Here is a 26576-nt window from a genome sequence, read left to right on the forward strand (position 1 = left end):
CATCCTATGCACAGATGAGACCAAGATCAACTTGTACCAGAGTGATGGGAAGAGAAGAGTATGGAGACTGAAAGGAACTACTCATGATCCAAAGCATACCACCTCATCAGCGAAGCATGGTGATGGTAGTGTCATGGCGTAGGCATGTATGGAACTGGTTCTCCTGTATTTATTGATGATGTGACTGCTGACAAAAGCAGCTGGATGAATTCTGAAGTGTTTCAGGCAATATCTGCTCATATTCAGCCAAATACTAGAGAACTCATTGGACGGCACTTCACAGTGCAGATGGACAATGACCCAAAGCATACTGTGAAAGCAACCAAAGGTTTTTTAAGAAAAAAAAGTGGAATGTTATGCAATGGCCAAGTCAATCACCTGACCTGAATCCAATTGAGCATGCATTTCACTTGCTGAAGACAAAACTGAAGGGAAAATGCCCCAAGAATAAGCAGGAACTGAAGACAGTTGCAGTAGAGGCCTGGCAGAGCATCACCAGGGATGAAACCCAGCGTCTGGGGATGCATTCCAGACTTCAGGCTGTAATTGACTGTAAAGGATTTGCAACCAAGTATTAAAAAGTGAAAGTTTGATGGATGATTGTTAATCTGTCCCATTACTTTTGGTCCCTTAAAAAGTGGGAGGCACATATACAAACTGTTGTAATAACTACACCGTTCACCTGATTTGGATGAAAATACCCTCAAATTAAACCTGAAAGTCTGCAGTTAAAGCACGTCTTGTTCTTATGTGTGTGTGTGTGTGTGTGTGTGTGTGTATATATAGAGAAGCTATCACTAAACCCCCTCACGCGCCTAGCCAAAGACCCGGTCAGTGGGAGGGGCAAAAAGAGTAGGCGGAGGGTACACCCCCCCCTTCCCCCATGGTTCCCAGTTTGTTTTTGTTTTTTTCATTTAAAGTTTATTTAAGAAAATAACAATACAGCGAATATGTATGAATATACAGTAGTTGACATTTAAATAAATAAAGTCAGTTTGTTTCAATGGTAACATAAAGAGAAAAAAAAAAGTAAAACATCAAGGTATTAACAATTTTTAGGTTCAGATTATTGATGGTGTATATTCAAAATTCTGGAAATTAAAAATGTTCTTATTGTGTACGGGAGGGTTAGAATTGAATTAGACAAGGTTTAAAGAGTAAATTAGAGTTTGGAGTAGAGAAATAGGTAGTTATGGGGGAGGGGGGTAAGGTGAAGAGGGGTGGGGTTGGGATGGGGAGAGTAGGAGGGGAGGGATAAGAGATGTAGTTGTATTCCAGTATGTTTAAGGTTATTCGTAGTGTGTAATATTGACTATGAGATATCCTGACAGGCCCAGACGCGGCCTTTGTCATCCTCTTCAAGTTAGTTGTTAGCCATTAGTCAGCTTCTGAATCGGTTGCATGCAGAGGTTAGACAGAATCAAGAGTCCCGTATTGGTGATATAACTGTAATTTAGTTTATTCACCTTCAGATCCTCGTACTCCTTTGAGTACCCAAAGGTGAACCAGGGAGACCAAGTCTCGTGGTAACGTTCAATCGAGTCATTAGACTGTGCTATTGTTTCCTCCATGTCACATAGATCTATGATTTTATGAAACCATTCTCTAATGGATGGAATGTTGGTAGATTTGCAATGTAATGGTATTAGAGATTTGGCTGCTTTGGTGTTTAGATAAAGAATTTTTATATTTTTGGAGGGAGAAGTTAGTGACATGGAGTAGGCAACATGCTGCGTCTAGTCTCAATGTGGTTTCAGTGATGTGGCGGATGATTGTTTTTACCTCAGTCCAGAATGAGGATATCATGGGGCATTGCCACCAAATGTGAAGGAGAGTTCTTTTGTCTTTCTGGCATTGCCAACAAAAGTCAGATGTTTGTGGGTACCATTTATTTAGCTTGACTGGTGTGGCATACCATTTAGAGAGTAATTTGAAGGATGTTTCCTGCATTCTGGTGCTGAGTGAGCATTTGTGTGCTAGTATGCAAGTCTTCTGCCATTGTCTGCCCGAAATTTCTATACCAAGATCTTTTAACCAGCTTTCTCTGAATCTGTCAGCAGATGATTTCTTTGGTTTTTGCAACCAGGCGTATGATAGGGATGTGGCTTTTGGAGTGTGATCTCCTTTCAGGCACACTTATTCCATTTCTGTTGGGTGTCTAATGGAATTACCCCTGCGGTGGGCGTTATTGGCAAAGCTTCGGATTTGGAAGTAGGTCCATAGTGGTAGTTTTGGCGTGAGGGTATCTGTTTTAAGTGTATTAAAGTCTTTCATCGGTTTGTCGTGGAAACAATGTTTGGTGATGTTAGGATCAACAGATGTTAGGATCTGTTGATTTTAATAAACTGTTTCTGATTCCTGGGGGGAAGTCAGGGTTATGTTGGAGTGGAGTGAGCAGGCTCGGTTTGGTAGATCAGAATTTTTGGTTGATAGATGGAAGATTGAAAGGGTGGTGCTTATTAGGGGATGTGGTTTTACGTCTGGTGGGTAGTTTGGAGGAGTTTAGAGTCTTGTATGATTTGTTTTCTGTTTCCCTGGATGTCTGGTGGCTTGTAGAGTTTAGTATAATACTCATGGAAGTGTTGGGCAATTAGGTCATCTGTTACCTCTAGGGTCCCCTCCTTATTTGTTATTTATTTGTTATAACCAAAATATTGTTTTTGTGTCGTGGTCCTTTCAGGGCTCTGGCGAGGAATTTACCCGATTTGTCTCCGTATTCATAATACATTTTTTTCTTAAAGAATAGGAAATGTTTGGATGTGGCATCTAATGTTTGTTGTAGTGTTTTCCTATTTTCTAATAGTTCAGTCATGGTTTGTATTGTTAGGGACTGTTTATGAAGAGTCTGAAGTTTCATTATTTTATCAGTAAGTTTGGCAAGTTCTTTTTCTCTGTCTCTTTTGCGTTGGGGTCCTAATCTAATCAGATCACCCCTGATAGAACACTTGTGTGCCTCCCATATCATCAAAGGGTCTGTGTCAGGTAGTGTGTTATGGACAAAAAATTCCTTCAAAAGTGAAGTAATCTTTGGCAGCAATACCAGGTCCGTTAGAATAGAGGAATTCAGTCTCCAGGTGTTGGTTTTGTTAGGGGGGGTTGTTGGAATCAATTATATTTTGGTGTGAGCGTGGTCCGATAGTGATTGTATTCCTATGTGCTCTTCTGATACAGTGTGTAGGTCTCTGCGTCAAATGAAAATGTAGTTGATCCTAGAGTATCTGGCATGGGGTATTGAATAAAATGTGAAATCTTTGTCTTCCGGGTGAAGGTATCTCCACAAATCTATGAGGTGTAGGGAATTTAGCAGTGTTTTGAGATTTTTTAGGATCTTGTAAGTTATGTAGGTTTTACCTATTGAGGTGTCTGCCAAGGGGTTTAGAGGTAAGTTAAAATCTCCTCCCAAGATAATGCAGCTGGAGCTAAAGCCCTCCAATTCCCTTATCAATCCCCTGCAGAATGCCAAATGTGATGTGTTGGGGAAATATACATTGGCTAGCGTTATGGGGCTACTGTGGTATTTCCCTTTGGGGAAGAGAAATCTTCCATTTGGGTCTATCAGTTTGTCGGTCAGTTTAAAGGGGGCTTTCCATGCTGATCAGGATTGAAACCCCTTTAGATTTAGTTAGTTTGTCGTGTGATGTGCTTCCGTGAAATAGGAATCAGTGAGCCTGGGTATCTTATGGGATTTGAAGTGGGTTTCTTGAAGGAAGGCAAAGTGTGGCCTACCTTTCCTTAATTCGCTTAGTATTGTAGATCTTTTTTTCCGGAATATTCAATCCCCTTACATTGTGAGATATCACTGTAGGACATCGGCCAAGAGAGGAGTACGCCATGGTTTGTCTGTGAAGAGATTCAGAGAGCTGTCACCTGTAAACAACACTAATAAAAGGGTTGTGAGAATCAATCTGTATGGTTACAACACTCAACTATATTAGTAGATACAACTATTAGTGAGGAAAAGTAGATAAATAAAAGAAAAAGGGACAAAATATACAAAGGTAGCACGAGAGGAGGGTGAGAAGTTATTTAAGTCACACCTGTTAAATGGATAAACTATCAACAAGGTTGTCAATGGTGTTTCCCAAAACAACCAGATGTCACCTCGGCAAACACCCTTGGGAACGATGGGAGGCGTCGGTCAGGAGGGGTAGCTACAGCAAATCGCCTTCACTCTTAACAAAGAAGTAGGGATCAATATGAGTGGAGGGTAGAGGTTTGCTGCCTTAGGTAACATTAGATAATAGGGATTTAAAGAGTCTTTCGGCACTTTGGTGCTTAAGCAATAAGAACTATCATAAGTGGGTGGTAGTAGGTAATAAGGGGTGAGGTTCCCTCTAGCTAAGGCTATAGTGCGTATTCGTCATCAAAGCTCAAGGGAGTCATTTTAATTCTGTCATTAACTTTAGAACAGAAAAGTAAACGTGAAACGGTAAAATTCAACATATTGCTTAAGGTAGATATTTGTAGTTATTTCAAGCTATCAAGTACAAATTACAACCAGTCAATCGTGTTATAAAATGGGTGTATCAGAAGATGGCATAGAATCTAACCGAACCTCCCTCTTGGGTAAATCTATACAGGTGGCATGAGCATATGTGTAACAAAGGGCAGTATGAATATTGCCTTTCTGGGCTAAGACATAGGAGGTTCTCTGAATTTAAGCAATCTGTCCACACATTAGAAATCCCACCACAGTCCACAGGGTTTATGATTTGGACAATTTGTATGCCCTACTGTCCTGAATGTGCTCAGACAACTAAACAATCTGCACAGGGATGAAGGTGTCTCGTTTCCTTATACTTTGACATAGTCTCTGTGTATAACCAGGTGTCCTAAGGGCTGAGCAGATCATATAGCGATGTGCTGGGTTAGGTAAGTTAAGATGCTCATAGTGTAAGTCTCACGCATGTGTGGTTCAGATCTGCCGGCTGACAATGAGCTGACAAGGTCCCAGATGGTGGGAGACTCAGTTCGGTCCAGTAAGTGGAAAGATTGATCGGTGGTAAAAAGAAAAGCGTAGTCAACATCCGCCCGTGAATACAACAAGAACTGGGTTAAGTATGATTGAACTAAACTTAGAGTAGATTAAAGTAACATGTTGAAAGTTGAATGGTCTGTCTCTGTAGGCCTTAAAGCGGGGGTCCACCTATCTATCGTTTTTTTTTTTTTTTTGGAGTTCATTCACAAACTTTTCTTCTCATGATTATCTACTCACATGTTCTGTGTAATAAGTCCGCCTGTGTCCGATTTCGTTGCAAAGAATAACTTATAAAATTCACTGAAGGCGGTTTCCATCTTCATTGTGGGCATTTGAAGCCCACAAGCATGTATTTCCTGGATGCGGTGAATGCTGGGAGCAGAGATGTTGTGATGACGCTGTTGCACAATGCATGCTGGGAAGCCTGAGACTAGCTCCCAGGGACTGTGGGAGGTCTGGGAGAGGCTAGAAACACGCCTACTCCCATGGGAGGAAAACCAGGAAGTGCAAAGAAGATTAGAAAAAAAAAAGGTAATTACGGCGATTTAAAGTGGAGTTCCACCCACTTTTACAACTCTTCAGCATCCCTCACTAAACTGTGCACTATAAACGATTTGGATATTTAAAAAAATTTTTTCTCAGCACTTACTGTATATCTGCTGTATTCATTTTTCAATTCCTCCTCCCTGGCCGCGGCCCATCGCATCATTTCCTGTTTGCAATGCCTTCTGGGAAGGGGCGGTAACTTCCTCTGACACTGCCGTTGCTATGGAAACCTGACCTGAAACCTATTACACTGTTTGTGCTGCACTGAGCATGTGCGAGATCTGCAAGGATGAGATCCAGGAAGAAATACAGTCTGGCTTCAGATGCCCAGACTTAAGATGGCCACGGCCTGCTGTAAGTTTATAAAATAACAAACTACTGCTATAAACTAACAAAACAGACCTTAGTTTACAGCCTAACTTTACTAGAATACATTAAGCTTGTGTATTATAGGGGTATTTTTATTTAAAAAGTATCATTTTGGCCGGAACACCACTTTAAATTTTTTTTACACAGCATGTCAGCATCTAGGCAAGGAAGAGAATGCATAGAGATAATGTTCAAAATTTGGGTGGAACCCGCTTTAACTGTATTCGTGTTAATCAGACATCTTCCAGGGCTCTTGATGAGTGGGCCCTGTTGTTATGAGGGGTGCCCGCAAGTGAGCTTTCCTTGCCTGCCTTGTTTCATTTTTTTAGATAGGTGCTTCTCAGGGGAGACAAACGGCAAGCGGGGTGGGCTTCTTTCCAAGGGGAGGGGTATGGAATTCCTGGTACCACTCGTGTAGGACCATTTGGTCTATGTGGAGCACGGTGCAGAATTCTGGTAGATCTTCAGGGGATTGCAGAACGTGTTGTCTGCCATTGTGGGTTACCAGTAATGCAAATGGGAATCCCCATGTGTAGCGTAGGTCTTTCTCGCATAACTTACAACATACAAGACACTGGTCCGGCCGCACCTGGAGTATGCTGTCCAGTTCTGGGCACCAGTCCTCAGGAGGGATGTACTGGAAATGGAGCGAGTACAAAGAAGGGCAACAAAGCTAATAAAGGGTCTGGAGGATCTTAGTTATGAGGAAAGGTTGTGGAGGATGTTGTGGAGGATCCTCAGCGCACAGCCAACAGCCCACAACCTTAGGAAACAAATGTTTTAACTACACTGTATTATCCATTTGAAGCCATCCATGCCGATTGGAGTGGTGAGCGGATCAGTTACATCTCCTTTTCAGTATGCTACAATTTCCATGCTTTGATCAGAGTGAACATTCCTTTTGTGTCTGGTTAAATGTATGTGGAGAATCATGTTTGCCGAACAAGAAGTGAAGAGTGTTATCACTACTGTATATCTTTGGTCTTCTTCGGAGAAGGGAGCGAGAGAGGAAACCGACACTTAACCAGTCAGCATGATATATGGCCAGAGTTATTGCTTTAACTCTGCATGAATATATGTTGAGACTTGTACAGCTTAGCAGCAAATCTCAATCAGGAGATAATTCTCTGAATACAGGCAGTGTAATGTGTTAACTGATATCCCCAGGACAGACACACATGCAGACAGCCATGTGATTACAGATCTTCTATGAGCATTCTCCCTCAGATGAGATCAACCAGCTGCTGAGTGCTATTCAGTACAATTTAATTATTTCATGGCAAGCTGGACCCAACAGGGCTGACTAGAAGCTAATCAGGAGACTGTAGTTGTCATTTTAACAGGCTGGCATGGTATATCAAGTCCCTTGTCGTAAGAGGACATATTTGGGCACACTCACACTTGGATCATCATATCAATCAAGCTGCCATACATGCTTACTCTGATACATAGCTGTTGTATAGCTTGCATATCTTAGCAGTATTCTTATTTAGGAGACAATTCATCAGGTCTCTTATGAGCAGCACTCCCCAGTTGAGGTCAATCGGGTGCTAAGTGCTATCCAATACAAGCTATTATTGCATGGCAGACTGGACCCAATGGGCTCGATTACAAGCTGCACAAGAGACTGCAGTTGTCAGCCCAACAGGCTGGTATGGTATGCCTCCCTTGTTGTGAGAGCACACATTTGGGGACACCCACACTGGGATTATCACCCTAACCAAGTTGGTACACATGATCGCTCTGTCATACAAGTCATGATAACCATAACATACTTATAGGTATATATTGCGTATATCATTCTAGCTAATGTCGCAGCTTGCCTTTGTAGTCCTATAGTAGCTCTTAATATTTACTTATATATGCTGCAGGTGTGGACTCCAGATGATTGAGCAGTTACACTTCACATCGGTACCAGGCTGTTATCAATTTATTAGGTGGAGCATAGGCTCAAATTCATTCCACGAGATCCCACACAGGCTGGACCTTACATCTTGGAGGAGGGAGGGTTTTAGCTGGGGCGGGGGGGTGTCATTGGGAGAGGGTGGACCAGGACATCGGAGTGGGGTGGTTTTCTGGGTGGGCTGTGGGGGGGAGGGGGCAGCTGGGGTGACCGCGATAGTGTTTGGGAACACCCCCCAAGTGGGTGGGGGGATTTTTACCTTTGCCACATTTGTACCAGTTTTATTTATATATTATGTCCAATAAATTGAATTATTTTTTTACAATGATAGCCTTTTGTAGGTGCATTTTCCTGTGGTGTTTTGTGTATACAAGATGCCTGCTAATGTGGAAAGGCTCATTGCTAGTGTTTGCCATGACATTGTGCAGCTGGATTCTCCTCCATCTTGTCATGTCTCTTTTTACTCCATATCCTTGCCAAACTCAATCCAGTGGAAAACGTTCACAAGGAAGTCCTCTATTTCTGTGGTTGAGCCCGTTGCCTCAGTCCTAAATATCTCACTGTAACTATTGAAGATGTTCAAAGATTCTGCAGATATAAAGTTTGAGATGTTTTTAAAGGCTCTCTTTACTTTTGCATGTCCAGCCCTGCAGCCAGCTCTTGCTGTAATTCCAGTTCGTCAAACCAACTAATTGGGCTAGGGCAATAAATACCCAACATGACCCTGTATCGTGCCTTAACAGAGCAATTACAGCAACTAACTTCCACTCTTTCCTTTTGTGTGTATGCCCCTGAACATGTCATAGGGCAGACTTCCAGTATGGCTCTAATCTCCAGTCACATGTGCAGAAATTTTTGGCTTAAAACTTGGACAACTAAAGTGGATTGTTGGAGTAGAAGATCCCCAAACCCCCTCTTAAGAAGGCTCTCATGGGCTCTGATGAAGAGGGCACTGCCCTGGAGTATCTGTATTGGATTGATTTTATATGCCTGAAATTTCACAATTTTGTGAGTATAGGAGTTTAAATTTTTAATCTTTTTTATGGTAATGCAGAAGGCTGGTGCACCCTCTTTGTTCAGTCTATGGTCTAAAGATCTCTATCTGAAGAGGCCAGCAAAGCCTTTTGCGCTGCAGTTTTCCTTACGGATTAACTTTTTCTCAAGTGAGATCGGAAGAGGTGTTTACTGCGCATGATCGTTTCTATGACTACTATACCTCGAGGCTCCTGCCCCACTTTTAGCGCTTATGTTTTTAAATCATCTTATAGATATCTGAATGCCCTGAACCATCTCTTGTCCCAGGGAGTAGTTGTGCCAGTACGTCTACAAGACCAGTTTAAAGGACTCCAATCAAACCTGTTTACAGTATCAAATCACAATAGGGGTATTCATCCTATTCTGGACTTAAAATTCTTCAACAAAAACCTTCAGATTCCAAAATTTCTCATGGAATATGTAAGGTCAGTAATTGTCTCTCTGAGACAAAGGAAATTACATGGCATATGTAGACATCTGAGATGCTTATCTACAAGTTCACATTTATCCACCTCATCGCTGCTTTCTGCAGTTTGCAGTGGACGATCATTTTCAGTGGGCGCACTGCCCTTTGGCCTGTCGTCTGCTCCCTGGGTCTGTGAATACCTTGCCTTTGTCCTGCCCTGTACAATTAAGAGGAATTTTGACCTGCCTGTAAATTCCATATCTTGGAGTACAGTACGGGATATAGATCACCCTTCCTTCCATTTTTTTGTTACTCTGCATTGTATGCTATAAAGCTCAGAAGACACGGAGTGGAGAAGGGTTACAGGGAAAGCATCCAGTAGGTGTATCCTTAAAAGCATGCCAGTGTCCAATCACTTGAAGGTACGAGCCTATAAACCATGGCCTATCTATACTTTGCCTATCCTGTACTGTTACCTATAAATTCCATATCTTGGATAAGTCACTGCTTTTTTTTTTTATTCAGAAGATTATTTATCATTTATGCTTTTATGTTTTGTGCATGCTACAGGTGTTCCCTGGTCTTATTGCTTTACGAAAGATCTGCAATCATCCAGATTTGTTCACTGGAGGCCCTAAAATTCTAAAGGGGACGAGAGATGAGGATTTGGAAGAGGGTGAGGAGTTTGGTTACTGGAAGCGCTCTGGAAAATTGATAGTCGTAGAAGCACTACTAAGAATCTGGCAACAGCAAGGACACAGAGCTCTCCTATTCACTCAATCACGACAGGTTAGTAAAGCAATAGTTCTCCCAAACTTTTATATCCTTATTTAACACATATGTTTTAATTCTAAGAGTACTTTTTAAATTACAAGAATTATTTCAAGATGAACAAAGAAAAAAAAAATGAAATATGGGAGGTCCCATTACTGATTTTTTTTTGTAACAGGTAAAGTTCCTGAGCCATTATTCTGGTCCTTAGTTCACTTGGTGGTCAACTTAAAAATTACAGAGGACCTCAAAGTGTGGCCCCAACACTTTGAAAGGGCCACACAATAGCAGCATGTTCGCAAAGTTGTGTTGCACCAAGTTGGGCAGACAATTCAAAATGAATGGGCTGTAACCCACCTTGACACCCGAGAATTTTGGTCCTTCTGCATTTTTTGCAGCCTTCCACAATGCACATTGAAGAGGTGGGAGTAAAATAAGCCATTGGTGCCAGTGAGTGAATGCAATAATATCCCCCAACACTGGTATCAGTGACCACAATATTAAACCCTCCCCTACAGCATTAGTGGCTAGTTTTTGAACTCCGCTGAGGATGTAATCTCTGATATTGTGTTTCCCTCCCATCCGATTCTCTTCCCGTCCTGAGACATTTTTGTCATTCCATTTGGATTTCTTTGCTAGTGTCTTTAAGTGTTGGATGTATCCTCTCTAGTAAGTTTACTGTGTTGTATGTAGCACTTGCCAAACTTCATCAAATAACTTCCGTTTCTAGGTTTAAGCCACAGCAGAGCACGGCTTGTGCTCTGGGAACTGTACTCAGACCCCAACAGAGAAGACATGGGGCTGGCCTGTAGAGTAGCTTCGGGCACTATATCCTGCGTAAAGCGCCCACCTTGGCAAGTAGTGCAGCATGTCAGGTTAGCCATACAGTGCTATACATTTGCAGGACAGTGGTGATTCAGAAAGGGTGTGTCCCAGTCCTTGAAGATCTCTTCAGTGAACGGGTATGCCCTTCTGAATTGGTTGATGTCCGGGTGTTCTCCAGGGTTGGATGTTCCCTGGATGGTGAGTGTTCCTTGATGCCTTCTTCCCCCGGAGGGGAACCTCTCTGCTTATACTTCTTTTAAGTGGGTATCTACTTACTGGCCTGGTCTCCCCTCCCTTTTTCAGTTGCTCCATTTGTTGGGTTAATAGACAGGCAGCCTGGGGTTCATTCCAATGCTCGGACACCACAGTAGACTGCTCTTGGAGGGCTCTTGGGTCCTAAACTTTGCATGCGTCAGATGGTATGCCACCCATGTTTTTACTCAGCTGTATTGCAGGCATGTTTCCCTGGCATTGCACTGTGGTGCCAGAGCATCTTATAGAGGCAACACTCGAAGACACAGTAGTGTCACAAACACAGGGAGGACCATCCTCCTTGCTCCTCCTCCTCAGTTTCTGGTCACAATAAATATTCTCTCAAAGACATTTCCCCTCACTATATGGCAAGCCTAAGGAAGAAAGGGATAGAAAAACGGGGCCCTAACGCTGCCCTGGCTTCCAATGGGGCTGAAGGAGGTGTTCTAACCCCTCCTTGGGATTCAACCTCTGATAGCTTTCTCAGTTTCCCCCCCCCACCCAACTCTCTCCCTTCCTGAGAAATTTCTATGGCCCCTTTTGGAATTCCACACTCCTGCCTTAGTAAGAAGGATTTTGTGGCATCCATGTATGCTTTTATGGGTCAGATCTTGGAATGGATGCAGTCCACTAGCCATTATTGTAGTAAGTGACCCCCCCCACTCTCTGCGAGGACCTGTCTCTAATACAGTTCTGGCAGGGGTCTTATATACAGGTGAGGACAGTGGGGTGGATGAGGTGGGTGAAGGGGAGTTGGAGGCTGCTTCTGCTGAATCAAAGGTTTCCTTTTGGAGAACACCTCTTCAGCTATTTTGATGCTAAAACTTTGTGACACTATTTCAGTGTTGATTGATGAGAACTTGCCTATTGTTGGAACTGCTGGAGGCCTCCTATTCTAAGGTCACCAGATTCCCTTAAAAAGCCCAAATCATCTACGACTTTTCCTGCACATCTTCTCTTGGAAGATGTATTGTATGGCAAATTGCAGCATCCTGAAAAAATGTATGTTCCTTCTAAGCACTTTAGTTTCAGGAAGTCTTTATTGTGGCTTTTCACAATGTTAAACCGTATTAAACAGTATGCATAAAAATGTGATGAAATAACCGTTATATTAAAGGGAGAAGTAAGCAAAGTGGGGAAAAGATGGAGGTAAGTGGAGGGGGATGGGGGAGGGAGTGGGCTGATACGATGATGAATAATATCTAGGTACAGAAAGCATGAGGTAATCATAGCTATAGTTATATCCCACAGATGTTGGGATTACATTTGGCTGGTGATTGCATCAGGTTCAATATTTAGGTGAGGGAGAAGAGAGGCTAATATAATGAAAAGGTTTATAACTTAAAGTTGTAGGTTGCAAAGTTGGTCGGTTATCCATATGTGCCATTGCCGTGAGAATTTATCTTGGGACAGATGTGCTTTAGCAAAGGAGTATTCAAGTTGAGCATGTTCGTTTAGGGTATAAACTACAATGTTGATGTTCAGTGAAGTTGGTGATTTCCAGTTACGTGCAATGGAGAGTCTCGCTGCTATGAAGAAATGGGTAAGCAGGGCAAGAGAGTTATATGGCCAGGAGTCAATGCCTATGCCAAGTAAGGCTAGTTTGGAGTCAGTAGGGATGATCATCTTGGTAACTGCAGGTATTAGTTGAACTAGTTGAGCCCAAAATGTTTGAATGATAGGACATTGCCACCAGATATGTAGGAACAATCCTGATGTTCCGCATTGTCTCCAGCACATAGAAGTTGCAAAGCCAATTTTCGTACAGTGAGTTACCAGTGGTAAATAATCTTTTTGCAGAGATTCCCAATGGGTGGTAAAGCGGGAATATTTCAGTGGGAGAGCTTGGGCTTTGTTGTCATTGTTTAAGTGTAGAGGAAAAGGATAGGGATTATTTCCATTGGTTTAGGTTTGTCCAGTTGGGGTGGAGTAGACAGTAAAAGGTATAGAGTGGAGAGTCCTTTGTGTAGGTTCGGAGAAGATCCAAATATGTCCAGGATGGAGTCTGTGAGGTCCGAGATGCCAAGTTGAATATGTCTTAGAGCATGCCGGATTTGCATGTACTTTAAAGAATGAGATTTGTGGGATAGGGAAGGAGGTACACAGTTCTTGAAAAGCACAAAAGCATTTTTTAAGGTAGAGTTGTCCAACTGTAAATATTCCACAAGATTTCTAGGAGTGGATAGTTAGGTCCGGTATGAGGTATTCCAGGGAGTTTATAGGGATTTTTTGGTGTCCAGATTCTGGTTGCCGCTTTAATAGTGTCCAAGAAATGCTCTCGATGTTAAGGTTGAAGGATCATGGATCCTGCAAAGATTTTTGGGTCATTTCCTAAATCAGCTTTTTCAATCTGAGACTTGGATGCTGTAGAGCTGGGATTCCACCAGGAATGTATTTGGTTTAAGATTGTAGCTTTATAGTATAGTGTAATATTGGGAGCTCCCAAATCTGTAAGTTTAGTAGGACAGAGGAGGCTTGTGGCTTTGATCTGAGGGCGTTTGCCACGCCAGATGAGCTTTTTCAAACTAGATTGCAGTTTCTTCAGATGAGCTGGAAGAAAGGGTATAGGAAGGGCCCGGAACACATATAAGATATGGGGGAGTAAGAACATCTTAACTAGAGCAATACACCCTGCCCATGATGGGGATAGAGTTTGGAGAGAGGAACTGAGTTGGGTAATTTTGGACATAAGTGTGGCAAAATTATTATGTAATAGTCTAGAACTGGGGAGGGCAACTAACTGTATTCCTAAATATTGTAGAGGAGATAGGGGAGCCCACGATCAAGGTACAGCGTTCGCAATGTGATGCTTAATAGCGGGTGTAAGGCAAAAGGGGAGTATATATGACAAAAGATAAAAAATGCAGTGTCAAATAAATATGATAGTCCATAAAAACCCATGAAGATTAGAGATGAGATGAAACCTCCACCAAAACTTCCGTGTGCAAGGGAAAAGCACACCACATCCAATCTGCTTACAGAAGGATATAAAAAACAAGTGATGTATTCATATAGTGAGAACAACACATATAGTCCAGCGCCCCTGATATTATTGAAAAGCAAAATGCAACAGGCATATAAAATTCAATATTTTAATAGACCAGTGGTAAACCAGTCATAAGGATAATCTGAGGTAACAGTAGTAACTACTAGTGAAACCAGGTTAAAAGGCACTGTTATATAAAAACACATAAATGCAAAACCACACATTAACACAGTATTAAAACATAACAATCAAATTCTCACAGTTGTAGAAATAGTAAATATATATATATTGCACTAAACATCAGCATGTGCTTGAATGGGAGGACAGTCAGCTACGAACAGCAGGAGACTAACACTGGAGATCCATCCAATTGTGTCCCATAGGAAACACTGGGTAAATGATAAACACAGGCTCCAAACAGATGACAGTAGGCAAGATAAAGGGGATGAAAAAAAGTGTCACAAACAGACGATAGACTCAAATCTACCTCGTTCCTTGGGAGAGGTTGGCGTCATGTGGGGGGGGCCCAGCGGCATGTTCACTTCCATCGACGCTCCAGCGGCTTCCCTGCACTGACGTCATCCGTCCTAGACACGGAGCTCCGGCCAGGCTGCTTCCTGCACGGCGGTGTTACACACCTTTACGCCGTGGTCTTTCTACCATCTGTATGAGCAAGCTAAGTTACTTTCTGCACGGCGGAGCCGCACATCTCCACACCGCGGTCATCCCACCATCTAAATATGTAAGTGAGCCCCCCCCCCACATGACGCCAACCTCTCCCAAGGAACGAGGTAGATTTGAGTCTACCGTCTGTTTGTGACACTTTTTTTCACCCCCTTTATCTTGCCTACTGTCATCTGTTTGGAGCCTATGTTTATCATTTACCCAGTGTTTCCTATGGGACACAATTGGATGGATCTCCAGTGTTAGTCTCCTGCTGTTCGTAGCTGACTGTCCTCCCATTCAAGCACATGCTGATGTTTAGTGCAATATATATATATTTACTATTTCTACAACTGTGAGAATGTGATTGTTATGTTTTAATACTGTGTTAATGTGTGGTTTTGCATTTATGTGTTTTTATATAACAGTGCCTTTTAACCTGGTTTCACTAGTAGTTACTACTGTTACCTCAGATTATCCTTATGACTGGTTTACCACTGGTCTATTAAAATATTGAATTTTATATGCCTGTTGCATTTTGCTTTTCAATAATATCCGGGGCGCTGGACTATATGTGTTGTTCTTGCTATTATCTGTTTCTACCAGTTACGGTTCGTCTGGCTGCGCGGTTTATTTTTGATGGTTCCCCCCTCTCTATATTATGTAAGGGCTGTGTGAAATATACCTATTATACATTTTGTATAGCACATGTATTGTTTCAAACTCTCCGGGTGGCTTATCACTGGCTCTGGGTTATTACTTTGTGTCTGTATTCATATAGTGCATAGGCTCAATCAGTGAATCCAACTGGCACACTCCATCATAGACAGACAGATTAAGTTGTCACGTATCACCAGGAATTGGCTATGGAGATGTAAGAGTTTCAATATCAAGCCTAGCGGGTGTACTTGTACCAGACTGGACTCTAGATGAAAGGACAGTGGCTGTGGGCATTTACAAGGAGTCCAGCAGTGTTATCTATCTATCTGATAGCGGTGTAACACTGATGGACTCCTTGTGACAGCCCACAGCCACTGTCCTTTCATCTAGAGTCCAGTCTGGTACAAGTACACCCGCTAGGCTTGATTTTGAAACTCTTACATCTCCATAGCCAATTCCTGGTTATACGTGGCACCTTAATCTGTCTGTCTATGATGGAGTGTGCCAGTTGGATTCACTGATTGAGCCTCTGCACTATATGAATACATTGCTTGTTTTTTATATCTTTCGGTAAGCAGATTGACAGCACTTGGGTGTGGTGTGCTTTTCCCTTGCACACGGAAGTTTTGATGGAAGTTTCATCTCATCTCTACTCTTCATTGGCTTTTATGGACTATCCTATTTATTTAGCGCTGCATTTTTGATCTTTTGTACTTGTGTTTGATGAATCAACAAACTATGCTGGCTGCTTATCACATTTATATTTATCTCAGTTAGCGATGATATTTGTTCACTGTTTTGCGTATATATGACATTTTCTGTGATTTTGTTTGTATAAGGAGAAGGTGCCAAAGTGATTGAGTAGTTGGCGTAGGGAATGTAAGCGGTCTGATAGAGGATTATGTTGTCAGCGTAGAGGCCAATTTTGTGTTGGATACCATCAACTTTTATTCCAGATATTGGAGAATTGGTACGAACATGTTTGGCTAGTGGTTTCATAATGAAGGAGAAGATCATGGGGGGAAGAGAGGACAGCCTTGCTCCATTTGTAATGGAAAACGGAGCTGAGAGGAAACCTGAGGTCCAGACTTTGGCTGTGGGGCATGTATATAAGGTAGTGATGGCTGATAGGATTTGACCCTGAAATCTGAACCTCCAAACACTTCAGTCATATATGTCCATTGTACTCTATCAAATGCTTTTTCAGCATTTAGAGAGATTCGTAGAGCAGGAATGCTGTGGTGTTCAGCCCATTGAATAAGATTGATGGAGCGTCTGGTGCCATCAGAGGTCTGGCGTCCAGGGACAAACCCAACCTGGCCTGGATGGATAAGAGACGGTGTAAATTTGGAGATACGATTTGCCAAGATTTTTGCGTATAATTTGGTGTCTGAATTAAGGAGTGAAATAGGGTGGTAATTTGCAGGGTTATCTGAAGGTTTAGAAAGAGTATAACACCGCTCGGACTGTGGATAAAGATTTCCTTGTGGGTGCTGGCTCTAGCTCACCACCGTCAATAGTAATTGAAGAAAAAGAAGAATTATTTCTGTAGAATAGTTACTTTATTGTCAAGGTTAAGAGGACGTAGACCGAATGTTATAGGAACACAATGTTCCTGTAACATCCTCTCTACATCCTTTGGCACCTTGACAATAAAGTAACTCTTCTACAGAAGTTCTTCCTTCCATGGTGTGCAACCAATCTTTTTTTCTTCAATTATCTGAAGGTTTACCTGGTTTGGGTATGGTTACAATGATGGATTGTAAGAATTCCTGGGTGCAGGATCCACGATCTATGATGCTATTAAAGGTGTCAGTCATGTAAGGAGTCAAGCGGTCATGGAATTGTCTATAATTATCATTCACAAATCCATCAGGGCCGGGGTATTTGTGTAGGGGGAGGGATTTAATAGCTTTAGATATTTCTGATTGGGTGAATGGGGATTAGAGTTCTGCAAGCTGGGTTTCAGATATGGTTGGTAGTTTAATCAAATCTAATAATTATCAGAGTGCATCTGGGTTTAAAGGTGAGGATGTGGGAGCTTCACGTAAATTATATAGTGCTGATTAAAAGTTACAGAACTGGTCCACAATTTCCGACGGATTGAAGATTTTACAATTGTTGCCTGTTAAAAAGGGTATTTTAGAGGCTGCTATTTTGCGTTTATGTTGCTTTGATATGAAGGCACCTGGTTTATTATTTAGTGCATAGAAGGAAAGACGGAGTCTCTTTATGTGATATTCAAAGGACCGTTGAAAAAGATTACAAAGTTTGGGATCGTAGGTCTTTCAGTTTGGCAGTGGTGGTAGGGTCGGTTTTTTGTTTGTTTTGGGATTCTAGGAGATGTATTTGGGAGGTGAGTTGTGTAATGGAGAAAAGACTGACGTTTCTCTTGGGCTGAGATTTTGATGAGTATTCCCCTAATGAAGGCTTTGTGGCTGTTCCATAATACTGCGGGGTCAGAAACTGAGCCAGAAGTAGTTACAAAGAAGTTCTCCAGGGCAAAGTCGATCTGTTTCTGGTATTCAGGTTTGGCAAGGAGAGAAGGGTTGAGTCTCCACAGTGAGGGAGTGTTGTTTGCTGAGACAGAGTTCTTGAAAAATAGGGGCATGGTTGGACCTGGTGTTCAATCCGATAGAGGCTGAGGAAACTCCTAGGGTAAACTTGTCTACTAGAAAAAGATTGAGTCTGGAGTAAACTTTGTGAGAGTAGGAATAAAAAGTGAAATCTTTCTTGTTGCCATGTATACATCGCCACAGGTCAAATAGGTCTTCCTGGGATAAAAGGCCTATATGCGTAGGGTTAGTGGAGTCCATTGAGGGGTCAAGGACTTCATTGAAGTCTTCACATATTACTATGGGATTGGGTTTGAAGGGTTGAAGTTTGCAAAAAAGGGATTTAAAAAAGGACTTTTGGTGAGTATTAGGGGCATATAGGTTTTCTAGGGTTGTATGAAAATTGTAATTGTTGCTGTAATAATGAGAAATCGACCATTGGGATCAATATCTAAGGAGTGGAGGAGGAAGAAAGCTGAATCAAGAACAGCAATCAAGACTCCTTTTCGTTTGGAGTCAGCATTGGCAAAAAATATATGAGGGAATTTCAGGTGACAGCATCTAGGTGGTTTAGAAGAGGTAAAGTATGTCTCTTGGACACATAATATGTCGCATTTGGCTGAGAAGGCTTTCTTTCCACAAGAGTGATCTCTTAAAGGGGCTGTTAAGCCCTTTGGAATTCAGGATAGGATTTTTAGTGACGTAACTATATATGAGGAATTGTAAATATGTCAGATGTTAACATTGGCAAACGGGGAAGAATTGATCCTCAATGATACTACCAGGCAAGTGAGAGCTAACATACCAGACATTACATAACAATGCAATGAACATAATAAAACAAGAGAAGCATACCAGCCCATGGGAAGAGGGCGGATAAGGAGGGGAAGAAGGTAAATGGACTAGGAAGATATGAAGATAAGTATATAAAATTGTGTGCATAGCACACCAATACTCCGGGGTGGAGGATAACAAATGTTAACTAACATGTAAGAACAGGGAAAAAAGGAGTCAAACAATTGTTAGTTTTAACATGAAGATCCAGCACGCGGAAAATGTATTAGAAGCTGTGAGGGCTACAAAGCCTGTGATGGTCAGTCAATATGGCAGCGTTAGGTGTTACCAGCCTGTTGCCATACATCCGTTAGATGGGGTAGCCAGTGGAGGAGGAGATAGTCCCCAATTTTGGAGTTGTTTTAAGCCTTGTTTGAGGTGGTAGGTGGTTACTGATTTGCCCTGGAAAGTGACAATAAGCTTGGTAGGGAATCCCCATCTGTATGTGATGTTACGCTCCCTCAGTGTGGCCATAATAGGTGCAAGTTCTTTGGGTTTTTGTGCTGTGGCTGCAGGAATATCTCTGTCGAGTATGGCTCTGGGAAGGTCGACATATTCTTGGCAGATAGGAGTATTTTTTTCCTTAGCTTGAAAGAAATGGATTGATGCCAATAAGTCGCAAGGTTTTTCTGCTGGGATATGTGGAGGCTTGAAAATTCTGTGTGCCCTAACGATCATGAGATCTAGTGTGGTTAGTGAAGGAACCAGCAGTTTGAAAACTGTTGTAGGTAAGATGTCAGCTCTGCAGGGGGAACGGTCTTAGGAATGCTTCTAGTTTTGAGATAATTCCTGCGAGAGCGGTCCTCTAAATCTGCCATTTTGGCAGTGATGCATTGCATCTCTTCTGCTTGGTGTTGGTGATCATCAACCAATTCGTTGTATGCGGTTACTCAATTGGTGTTCCAGGGTATCTGTGCAGTCCCCTAATCCATCAATCTGAGATCGCATATGAGAAATGGATTTATTTGTCTCTTCTGAGATCTTTTTGCAATGAGAGAAACATGTGTTTGAGCATGTTCTCAGAGACAGGATTGTCAGTAGTTGGTAAGGCAGCAAGGGTGACTGACTGCTCTTGTTCAAAATCGGGTGTCATCATCATCATCTGCAGGCGATGGTATGTGAGGTTTTTTTTGCTTACCGGACCTTGCTGAGATGGTGAGGTATGAGGGGATGAAGCTGTTCTTTTAGTGCTGTCCCTGGGTTTGTTCCCTTTCGGAGCAGAGCAGTCCATGTCTTCTGCTGCTGCTCTGAAAGTGACATGCTGTGAGGCTAGGGCTGCCGCTCCGTGAGGAGTGCCATTTTGGCTGTGTCCCGGCAGGGAGCCACTGAAGAAATCGGTGAGCTTACGAGGACCCACCGACTGTTTTTCCTTCCTCATCGCGTCCTGCGAAGTCTCCGGGAGCTGTCCTGCATTTCTGTATGCGGCGACCGTGGCTGTAGCGGGTACCGTATGTCAATGTGTTCCCCGTGCTGTCGGAGATAGGGGTCCAAGCGGCCATTACGTTGCGAAGCCAAGCTCCGCCGCCCCCTTCTAAGCACTTTAATCAGCAATATTCTATGGAGCACTCATTTCTGAAAAAATGGCTGGTCCCGGAGGTTGATTTGGCTATTGCCTACCTCAACAGACCTCTGACCATGCCTCTAGACCAGGGATATGCAATTAGTGGACCTCCAGCTGTTGCAAAACTACCCATCATGCCTCTGCCTCTGGGTGTCATGCTTGTGGCTGTCAGAGTCTTGCTATGCCTCATGGGACGTGTAGTTCTGCAACAGCTGGAGGTCCACTAATTGCAATACCCTGCTCTAGACGATCTCCTGGCTTTTACAGATGCCATGGATAAGAGACTTGAGGTTCTTTCCAAATCCTCTTTTGCCCTGATTGGTCTGTCCATGCAACTTATCACCACTATGGCAATATGCCAGACTTTGGCAGTAAATGCATGGCCTGTGACCTGGGATCTATCACAATGGACTCTGGAGTAATTCAGCCAGTTGCTCCTTTTGTCCCTCCCAAACCCCTCACAGACCTCTTCTTCCAAGCAATTCCGACACAAACCCTGGACTCCCAAGCTGGCTAAACCCAGTTCCTAGCCACCTGTACAGTGCAGGGTGCCCCCCATTTCTTTGAGTGGGGTGACATCTGTTGGCCTGGTTTGGGGACATTTCAGACTTTTAGGTTCAGCCTGTTTTCACTCAAGGCTACAAACTGCAATTTCAGTTTCTCCCGCTAACTTCTTTTGAGACTTCAAATCTGCCAGGTTGGTCATTGCCTTCCTTCAGCCAGGGGACATCTTGGCTTCGCTGGACATCAAAGATGCCTATTTGGATGTTCCTATTTATCCTCCACATCAAGGATTTCTAGAGTTTGCCCTGAGTTAGAAACATTTTCAATTTGTAGTGCTCCCTTTTGGCCTGTCCATGACCCCTTGAGCATTCATAAAAGTCTTGGCCCTGGTCCTTGCCTAACTTCGTTATAGTGGGGGTTCACATTGTGGCATACCTGGATAATCTTCTGTTGAGAGCACGTTTTACCAATGTTCTTTCGAATGACATTCAGCAGATGGCTCACCTGTTGCATGCTTTTGGTTGGAGACGAACTCTCCAAAAATATGCCTGAACTACATCCCATCACTTGTAGTACCTAGGCCTTGTCTTAGTCACCACCCTGTCTTGAGTCTTCCTCCCACCTGCACAAATTGAATTGCCAAGATCTTAAGAAAGGACACATCAACCCTTCGCTTTCTATGAGGGTCCTGGGTCTGCTGATGGCCTCATTTGATGCAGTGCCTATGCCCATATTCACTCCAGACCATTACAGTACAGCATTCGGTGTGGAATTAATACATTTCTACTTTGGCTTGCCCTATGCTCTTGTTGGCAGAGTTTAGACCACCCTCTCGTGGTGGATGCACAATCATGTGCTGGTGGTGGGGAAGTCCTTTCTCCTGTAAACTGGAGGGTTAACACCTGCTTGCTACATGATTCATACATGAATCACAAATTCTTATTGACTTGGTTAAATTGATGATAGGCAACTCCTATCCTCATATTGATTAGTGGTTCCAAATTAATAACTACTGCAGTAGGGAACAGACACAAAAGATACGCTCAGCATCTTTCCAAATTACTTTTCTGCTTTATTATGAAGCAATTGGCTTTATTATGGACCAGATGGCTTGCATCCGAGGGTACTTAGGGAACTCAGTCAGGTGATTGCCAGACCGTTGTTCCTAATTTTTACAGACAGTCTATTGACTGGAATGGTGCCAGCTGATTGGAGAAAAGCCAATGTAGCACCAATATTTAAAAAGGGCCCAAAAAACATCCCTGGGAATTACAGACCAGTTAGCCTAACATCAATAGTATGTAAACTCTTGGAGGGGATGATAAGGGACTATATACAAGATTTTAGTAATAAGAATGATATCATTAGCAGTAATCAGCATGGATTCATGAAGAATCGTTCTTGCCAAACCAATCTATTAACCTTCTATGAGGAGGTGAGTTGCCATCTAGATAAAGGAAGGCCCGTAGACGTGGTGTATCTGGATTTTGCAAAAGCATTTGACACAGTTCCCCATAAACGTTTACTGTACAAAATAAGGTGCGTTGGCATGGACCATAGGGTGAGTACATGGATTGAAAACTGGCTACAAGGGCGTGTTCAGAGGGTGGTGATAAATGGGGAGTACTCAGAATGGTCAGGGGTGGGTAGTGGGGTCCCCCAGGGTTCTGTGCTGGGACCAATCCTATTTAATTTGTTCATAAATGACCTGGAGGATGGGATAAACAGTTCCATCTCTGTATTTGCAGACGATACTAAGCTAAGCAGGGCAATAACTTCTCCGCAGGATGTGGAAATCTTGCAAAAAGACCTGAACAAATTAATGGGGTGGGCGACTACATGGCAAATGAGGTTCAATGTAGAAAAATGTAAAATAATGCATTTGGGTGTCAAAAATATGAATGCAATCTATACACTGGGGGGAGAACCTCTGGGGGAATCTAGGATGGAAAAGGACTTGGGGGTCCTAGTGGATGATAGGCTCAGCAACGGCATGCAATGCCAAGCTGCTGCTAATAAAGCAAACAGAATATTGGCATGCATTAAAAGGGGGACCAACTGCAGAGATAAAACGATAATTCTCCCGCTCTACAAGACTCTGGTCCGCCCGCACCTGGAGTATGCTGTCCAGTTCTGGGCACCAGTCCTCAGGAGGGACGTACTGGAAATGGAGCGAGTACAAAGAAGGGCAACAAAGCTAATAAAGGGTCTGGAGGATCTTAGTTATGAGGAAAGGTTGCGAGCACTGAACTTATTCTCTCTGGAGAAGAGACGCTTGAGAGGGGATATGATTTCAATTTACAAATACTGTACTGGTGACCCCACAATAGGGATAAAACTTTTTCGCAGAAGAGAGTTTAATAAGACTCGTGGCCACTCATTGCAATTAGAGGAAAAGAGGTTTAACCTTAAACTACGTAGAGGGTTCTTTACTGTAAGAGCGGCAAGGATGTGGAATTCCCTTCCACAGGCGGTGGTCTCAGCGGGGAGCATTGATAGCTTCAAGAAACTATTAGATAATCACCTGAATGACCGCAATATACAGGGATATGTAATGTAATACTGACACATAATCACACACATAGGTTGGACTTGATGGACTTGTGTCTTTTTTCAACCTCACCTACTATGTAACTATGTAATTGAAGGTTTTTATGCACATGATTACGTAGGTATCACATTAATATTACAATTGTACGTTTATGGTAACAAGGGGCGTTATGTAGGCAGGCTAATTCTGATCGGGACTCAAAAGAATGTAAACATGTACTGAAAACATTATTAGTGCTGTGTGCACAGTGAGGGCAGTGTGCAATACATACAAAATACAATACAATTATATACAGAACGTACAAATTTCCATTAGTCTCCCCTCTTTTGATCAATATTTTGATCACTAACCATACCTGCTATCACCTTTAACCTGGAACCTCCACACACTTAGGTGGAGGTAGTCCTGGCCAAAGAGGCAAAAAAAAACTCCATTGTGGAGAAAATAATAGCTGAGCATCTTTTTCATTACAAAATGACTTTTCATTGTGAAAAACAAATGATTGATGAGACATATTTACAGAGTACTGGCTGTACACTCCTGTGGCCAGAATGGCCTTCTAGCTGAATTGTAGGCATGCTGACTTAATCAACGCGAGCTTATGACCCGCACTTACTGGGAATTCCTCGTTCATGGGAAATAATTGCAGTCCCCGATCCCTATCACGAACGGGGTTCAGCAGGTTACCCGCACCTGTCGGCGAAGGGTAGGCACACGCTGGTCCGTTCAGTGTAGCGCGCGTGCAGCCCCGAACATCTAAGGGCTGGCTGGCCAATGCTGTCTTATCAGCATATGTAAACACAGACAATTCTACATAAAACGGAAGACGTACAAAAGACAAATATGACTTCAACATGGCTAAACTACTTTTCAAATATATATATCCCGTACAATTAAAGTAATTGAGTCAAAAAGTACCCTAGACTGTGATCACAAGAGGGAAACAAATCAAACACAGAGATTTTTTTAATTTAAGTGGGGTTCCACCCAAAAAAAAAAAACTACATGAAAAATCCTAAAAAAAAAATACAAAAAAAATTTGGATTTTTTTTTTTTACGTACCTCTAAATGCCTGTTGCTAGGGGGTCCCTCGTAGTCTGCCTCTTCCAGTGCCTGGGCTGGTGACATCACTTCCCCCTCGGCACAGGAAGGGCTCGGCTCTGCTCCCTCCTGTCAATCATCTGGGACCCATTACAGGTCCCAGGTGACTGAGCGGCCAATCGCGGCGCTGCTCAAGTATGCGCAGTGGGTGCCAGGCTGTGAAGCCACAGCCCAGCGCCCACAGTTGCAATGCCGGCGCTGCTGAACGGAGGGGGAGATGAGCGGGGCTTCGATCCCCCGCATCGCTGGACCCTGGGACAGGTAAGTGTCCAATTAAGTCAGCAGCTGCAGTATTTGTAGCTGCTTACTTTTAATCTTTTTTTTTTGACTGGAACTCCTCTTTTTGCAGTGTCTGGTGTGGATCCAGGTGACTTTTCCTTCAAGTTTTGCAAAAACTGTACATGAAATAGATGCTGTATTGAGTCTCCAAACATTTCCATATATATATAAATGTCTCTTAACAATCCACAAGTCACCTGGCTTTAGTTTTAGATCCTTCCAAACTTTTAGGATCTGGAATCGGGGAGAAAACACATAAATGAGTTTGTAAAAAATCTTAAAAGATCAGCAACATTCTCTGTGAGATCCGAATGGAGGACTTCAGCTGCTGAGACAAAATATAAGCAAGTGAGTAACACACTCCCAAACCAAATCCCATAGGGAGAGAGTCCAACATCCCCCTTAGGGGCTTCATAAAATATAAGAAAACATTCAAACAAAAGTTTTCTAGTTTCTTACTCTACTTTTTCCGCTACATTGTAGACAGTAGGAGGTGTAAAAATAAAACCTCAAAACTTCTAGTAAGGACTCTCCTATAAAAATGATTTCCTCTGTTACGCTCTGTACTTTCTGGCACTCTGTACTTACAAACTACTTCTGATAACACTTTTTACTGTGGCCTTTGCAGTAGCATTTGCCACTGGACATCCAGAAAACATATCCATACAGACAAAATGCATACTCGTAAGATCCTGACTTGGGCATCTGGATATATGTTTTTGTAATCTCTGGAAGGGATGTTCAGCTTTTGGTAACACCTTTGATAACAGGTAAAACAAGAAGTGGTATGTTATAAAAACAACTGTGGAGAACCCTGGCTCTATCCCATGCTCATTTACTAAGGCAGCCATAACTGCTTGTGACTGATGACACGGTCTATTCGTCAAGCTGGAGGGAAAAGAGTGGCTGGCAGACATAAATAATCACCTTTTCCAAAGTCCTGTTTCATAGGAAGTTGCCCCCTGTGGACCACTTGTTGTTCTCGTCCTGGGGTTCTTAAAGTTGAATTATTAATCCCAGCTATACTGAGCCAGAACTAGGGTGGAATCTGTGAGTTGCACAGACCCATCAAGTGTCCAGGGCTGTAATGCAGCATCCTTAGTCACCTGGTCTGCTTCCATGTGTGAGTTTTAAAGTTAATATGGCTACCTCAGCAAGACACTGGAAGGCTGAAAACAGCCAATCAAATTAACTTGGCATGCTTGGTTGGTTTACCTGCCGAAGTAAAAACAAACTTCTGACCCTTTACTATCTATATAAATATACACTTTTTTTTTATAGCTCACAGGCTTTGCTAAAACATGGAGCTCTGCCTCTTGAGCTGGGGAAAAAAAAGATCCAATGACTTTGAATACAGAGTATCCTTCTGAGTGATAAACTGCATACTCAAATCTACCAAAAATGTAATATCTGGGTCTTCAGGGAGTGTGTCCTGCACTGGGCTCACAGCAGCTGATTCCTACACCATCAATTTAACACGTGGTTTTTCCTTTCTTTTGAATAAATGTACGCATTTTTCATTGTTAGATTTGTACATAAACAAACTCATATTTTAAACCTTTCATTAGACAAACCTTTAGTTAGCTGTATATTTGCTGCGCAGAATGTCGGACCATTAAAAATTAAATGTTTGACCGAAACAATGTCTAACAGCACCTTTGCATAAAGCTACAGCTCTGATATATCGGGGTGAACCCTTCATTACTGGGCCCAGCTTCCATAAATATATTACAGTGGCTTGTTTTCTATCACACTGTTTGTGTAAGAACTCCAGTTTCATGTTTCAAAAGTCAACTT

At 42.6% G+C, this 26576-nt stretch overlaps 1 protein-coding gene across 1 annotated transcript in view; it reads left to right on the top strand.

Annotated features, from left to right (window-relative positions):
- The window catches only part of ERCC6 (ERCC excision repair 6, chromatin remodeling factor), a gene marked incomplete in the record, with an annotated part of 251201 nt that overhangs the window by 165294 nt on the left and 59331 nt on the right, over positions 1–26576 (top strand). The window contains 1 exon segment of the mRNA XM_073596959.1: positions 9808–10026. Within this exon segment, the coding sequence (XP_073453060.1) occupies positions 9808–10026 (219 nt within the window).

Source organism: Aquarana catesbeiana, linkage group LG08 (assembly GCF_042186555.1).
Source record: "Aquarana catesbeiana isolate 2022-GZ linkage group LG08, ASM4218655v1, whole genome shotgun sequence".
NCBI lineage: Eukaryota > Metazoa > Chordata > Amphibia > Anura > Ranidae > Aquarana > Aquarana catesbeiana.